Source organism: Sycon ciliatum, chromosome 2 (assembly GCF_964019385.1).
Source record: "Sycon ciliatum chromosome 2, ocSycCili1.1, whole genome shotgun sequence".
NCBI lineage: Eukaryota > Metazoa > Porifera > Calcarea > Leucosolenida > Sycettidae > Sycon > Sycon ciliatum.
This window is the reverse complement of record NC_088644.1, coordinates 41865924-41871423: the sequence shown is the minus strand read 5'-3', so window position 1 is coordinate 41871423 and position 5500 is coordinate 41865924. Positions and strand designations below refer to the sequence as shown.

Genomic DNA, 5500 nt, shown 5'->3' with positions numbered 1-5500 from the left:
GAACGATATCGTCCTTCCATAGCCTCGTATAAGAGTTTCCGCCATGCCATGTCCTCGAACATTGTGTCTGCCATTTGGTCCAGGCCCCTTGCACTTGTAGGCATTTTTGGTACCGGAGCTGCTCCTGCAGTCGCCTTCTCTGATTGTGTTGAGGATTTGTTTCCTAGACAGAGTAAGTTACATTTATAAAAAAAGATAAAGAAGAGGTTGGTGCGACTTCGGTGATAGTAGGGGAAGAATGTGTTTTCCTGCCGACTTGAATCTCACTTGACTGACTCACGACTTCCATCCAGAGCACACGAGAAGTCCATCGAACCGTCCGCTTTGGAAAACAGCAAGAAAGCACCACTCCCCCCCCCCTCAATACACAGTGTTTGGGGGAATTCATCCCTCGTCAGTTGAGCTTGAGTAGGCTGAAAGCAGGTGCATGATTTTACAAGCATGTTGGCAGTCTAGATTTTATGCCCAGATGGAGAAAATGCGGCACAATGTTTGTAATGAGATGAAACTACAGAAACAATAAGAAATAATAAGAGAAGATGAAATGAAAGCCTCTCACAACCCCGCCAAGCCTTGCGAACTGGGAATGGAGAGAGAGAGAGAGAGAGAGAGAGAGAGAGAGAGAGAGAGAGAGAGAGAGAGAGAGAGAGAGAGCGAGAGAAGAGAGAGAGAGAGAGAGAGAGGAGAGAGAGAGAGAGAGAGAGAGAGAGAGAGAGAGAGAGAGAGCGAGAGAGAGAGAGAGAGAGAGAGCGAGAGAGAGAGAGAGAGAGAGAGAGAGAGAGAGAGAGAGAGAGAGAGAGAGAGAGAGAGAGAGAGAGAGAGGAGAGAGAGAGAGAGAGAGAGAGAAAGAGAGAGAGAGAGAGAGAGAGAGAGAGAGAGAGAGAGAGAGAGAAAGAGAGAGAGAGATGGGGGGGGGGAGGCAGGGAGGGAGATAGATATAGAGAGAGTGCGACAGAGAAGACAGACAGAAAGGCAGACGAAAAGGAGAGAGAGAAAATAGAAATCGAGGGGGTAGGAAAGCCCGGCTGTACTGGAACATGAATGAAAACCTCAGGTGCATGCGTACAATTTACGTGAAATCAATCCCAAGCCGCCAAAGGTCGAGCTAGCTAGCACAGCACAGCAATGACACGTTCAGTTTCATGCTTGTAGATCTACATGCCATAGATCTCTTCCCCACTGACTTCACTGCCACAATAATAATTATTATGTAAGCGCGTACTCGATGTCCTCTGCACCACCACCAACACAAAGAACGAACACCATGCACCATCACCACTACATATACGATGAACGAACACCATGCACCACCACCTTGGGCTATGCCAGCATATCAAGTTCACTGCTTCTCTGCCAAACTCCGAGTCAACCTTGAGTCAACCAGCATTAGGTTCCTAAGGCGAGTATTTGGCCATGATCAGTATACTTGTATCGATTTCATTCTCACCAAATATAACCTGTATACATGTACTTTCTGTCGCCGTGTAAACCTGAAGCATTTTGTGTTGATTTTGGGTGTCTATCTCGTTGCACCAGTCCTGTTTTAAACCGTGACGCTATTTCCCCCCCCGCGCTCTGCATCATACCGCACAAATGCTGCTACCCGAGGCCAAGCTCCGGCCGCTCTGAACCTACCCAGATCTACGTCTCGTTACGGCCTGAATGATTATGTTATTTTCATGTTTGGCAGCAGACAGATGGACACATGCCTCCACCTGGATGTCCTCAAGCTAAGCCCATTTCTGCATTTGTCACAAGCACCAAGTCATTCCTGGGGTTCCCACTATGAAGGCAACGCCTGTTCGGAATTCCCTAGTAAAACTAATACATTCTACTCGTACTACACCACCACAATGAACGAACACCGTGCGCCACCACCAATAACCACAGAGTACAAATAAGCACAGCCATTCACTGGTGGAAACTCGAGGAAAGAAGCGCCGCCGGCTGCTAGGATGGACAGGTAGGTGGCAGACCGCAGGATGCATGTAATAATTGGTCCTATCCAAGTCTGGGTCTCTCGCTTCTTCAGGCTGGGACCTCCCCGATCTGGCTTTTGGAGTTTTGCACGTTTTGGGCGTGATGATCTCTCCACGGTGCAGGTTCCAATGACATAACTATGAGTATGAGTATGATGACTCTTACTGGCCACACGATAATCACGCGATCAGACGAATTCTTTCGCTCGTAGATATATGCGCGAATCGCGCGAGCCATCCGTCCCATACCCAATGCTCATCGTGCAGATCAGCAAAAAAATAGACAAGCTCACAAAGTGCGGACTTTTCTCTTGAACTCGGCAGCCTAGCGTCGAGTCGGGGCTGCTGAGTGCTGTAGCTATCTGCCGTACCACCAAATGGAGACGTAGATCCACCAGGCAGGGACGGTGTGTGGTCAATATCCGGGTTTAGTTCGAACACTGGAGTTTTCTGAGAAGGCGTGCTGGGAAAAAAGCTTCATTGCTTGTGGATCGAGCTTGGAGCCACATGCAAACATAGCCTTCTTGCTTGTAGACACTCACTGGACGAAGATGAAGCTAGCGATTGTTATTCTCCTTTGCGGACTGGCTGCTCAGACACAGGCGGTGACTGACTCGTAAGTACTAGATTCGGTTAGGCCATTAGTAGTGGCATTACTATGGTTTGAGCAAAACGCCTCAATCACTGGATGGCGTTTTGGCAAAGGATATTGGCATGTTCTTCGGTGGACACGAAAACCGTCTGCTCTAGATTCGGTTGCAGACTAGTGCTGCAATGGCACTCCGTCTATTCCACATGAGTATCGGCTTCTAGGCGTTCACGTAGCTATTGGCGAAATTACATCGGGAAGATAGTTCCGAGGACGATAGAAGTTCCAAAACCGAGACTTCACTTTCTTTCGTTCTCCGGCCATGGACTTCAAGAGTCACGCTTAATCCCAATGAACTCTGCCTGGTGTATAATTCAGAGGAGCGCGAGGAGCCGGTTATGGCAGGAACTATTGCAAGAGGATTCGTAGACCGGGAAGGGATCGTAACAGATAGATGAAACGGTGTGTCCACACAGGCGGTAGTAAAATTATGAGAGCAGATGTGCCACGGAGTGCACAATGGCAAGAATGCGGCCACATGGCGAGCAAGTGAACATTTGATCAGTGTGCGTGCGCGGGTCCGCGTCCGTTTATATTATAATAATTATGTGTGTGTGTATGTGTGTGTGTATGTGTGTGTGTGTGTGTGTGTGTGTGTGTGTGTGCGTGTGTGTGTGTGTGTGTGCACGCATGCATGCACGTTCAAGCATGCACATATGTGTGCATGTATGCGTGTGTGTGTGTGTGTGTATGTGTGTGTGTGTGTGCATCCGTGTGTGTCCGTGTTTGTGCGTGTGTGTCAAGTTACATAACCGTGTCTTGCGAGACATTCATTTCATAAGTCCTGCTGCAGGTGCAGCTAGTCCCATCTCAGCTTGCCTCACTGTTTCTACACCTCACTATTTCCCACAATATACATCATCTACAGCGATTGTACGTACTATGTATGAGCTCATACTGGTACCTGTCGCAGTGTAACAGCGTGTAGCTACACTGTAACAGATCTTTGCTTCGATCACACATGACTTGTTTCCGTGTTTGTTTTGTTTTGTTGTGATATCACCATGGTTATCATAGAGAGCCCCGTGTGTCCACCAATGGAGGTTCACTGACATTCAGCGCCGGCAGGAATGGTGATATTGCTTTCCAAACTGGCACCGGCGGATCTCTGTACCTGAATGGTGGACAGATACAATCAGCTGCTGACCTGAAGGGTGCCAAGGTATGCTGACAGTCCCTAGCGCACATGTACACAGCACAGCACAGTAACTCACAACACAGCACAGTACAGTACAGTGAGTAGGGACCTATATTGCTGAACTCACAAATTGTGATACAGATTGTAAAGAACCCGGCATTCGAGGTACAAAGCCGTTAACGAAAAAAGGAAGAAGAAAAGGTTGGTGTACCATGCCAGCTGGCTGGTATTTAGTCAGGTACATGTACGATGCCAGCTGGCTGGTATTTAGTCAGGTACATGTACGATTTGTAGTTAGTCAGGTACATGTACCATGCCAGCTGGCTGGTATTTAGTCAGGTACATGTAGTCAGGTACATGTACAATTTGTAGCACATGAAGTAGTAGTCACACACCTACAAAATATTATTGCAGGATATTATTAGAATTGCCAAACATGCTACAAATCCGCAGAACATGCCAATATTGAACATGAAACAGCCCAACATATGAATAATGAAGGCGGTTACATTGATAAAAGGCGACAGTAGAGTAGAGTACAGTACAGTGCAGTACAGTACCTGACATTCAAGTGCGTGTAGTGGGAGAGGGTGGCTGCCGACAGTATAATGGCTATACCATGTGAGGTGAGGCGTCTAGCATGAAGAAAGCACCTGCACAGGGAAGATTATGCATGAAGTCACTTAGTCACAGTTAGTGCACATTTCTAGCCAGGGAAAGTTGACAGGTGCACTGCACTAGTATCATTCCTAGTCAGGCTGGTCTACAGTGTCACTGAGAGACAGGCTGCTGTCAGCTGGAATTCAGGACCCCGTGCGTGCACAATGCACGCACACAACCTGAAAACTCGTTGTCCCCTTGGCTAGGTGGGAATTTGGACAGCTCAAGACAGGATTCAGGCCCGTTTGACATGTCAACGCCACGGCACAATGAACTTGGGGGTGGGGTGGCCAAGCTGAAAATGTTAGAAAAAAATTGTTTGCGCAAATCAGTTTATTTTATTTATTCACGTGGTAACTGGGGAAACAAGTGGTACGGTCAATACCGTAGTGACCGTGCCGTGTCCGACGCCCCTGCATATTGATTACTTCGGATTGGGGTTATGTACAGTGGCGACTACTGTATTGCACTAAATTTTCGGACGGAATTTATTTTCGTACGATTTCGTACACGGCCTCTTTTGTACTAAAATTAATTCCGTACTAAAATTCGTTCTGTGAAGTTATGTGCACTATCCATGCGTACCGCATTCGAACGCGTGCATTTAGCATGCAGCACTGTGCAAAAATATAATCCGTACGAAAGGTCGAAATTCGGCTTTGTCCGAAAATTTCCTGCTATACAGTATAACAGACATATTACCATTATTATTACTATTCTAAACAATAGACCCACTCACGCGGGAGGAGGAAATAGAATGAAGGGAAATACAAAAGAGAAAGAACGACTACCAGCAATGTACGCAAGGATGTTGCCGGTAGAACTAATTCAAGTAGATCTATGTCAACATGGATTGTGTAGTTACGTAGTGAACATTGGTGTTCTGAACATTGGTGTTCTGAACATTGGTGTTCTGAACATTGGTGTTCTGAACATTGGTGTTCTGAATATTGGTGTTCTGAACATTGGTGTTCTGAACATTGGTGTTCTGAACATTGGTGTTCTGAACATTGGTGTTCTGAACATTGGTGTTCTGAAAATTGCCTCTTCTCGTTCTGATCCACAGGGTGACGG

The 5500-nt window shown here is 46.9% G+C and overlaps 1 protein-coding gene across 1 annotated transcript in view; it reads left to right on the top strand.

Annotated features, from left to right (window-relative positions):
* Positions 1–2326: 2326 nt before the first annotated feature.
* LOC135810150 (uncharacterized) overlaps positions 2327–5500 on the top strand; it is a 17262-nt gene continuing 14088 nt past the window's right edge. The window contains exons 1-3 of the mRNA XM_065323617.1: positions 2327–2595; positions 3646–3790; positions 5493–5500. The exon at positions 5493–5500 is cut by the window's right edge and continues 128 nt beyond it. Of these exons, the coding sequence (XP_065179689.1) occupies positions 2531–2595; positions 3646–3790; positions 5493–5500 (218 nt within the window). The 5' untranslated portion in view covers positions 2327–2530. The remainder of the gene's footprint in view (positions 2596–3645; positions 3791–5492) is intronic.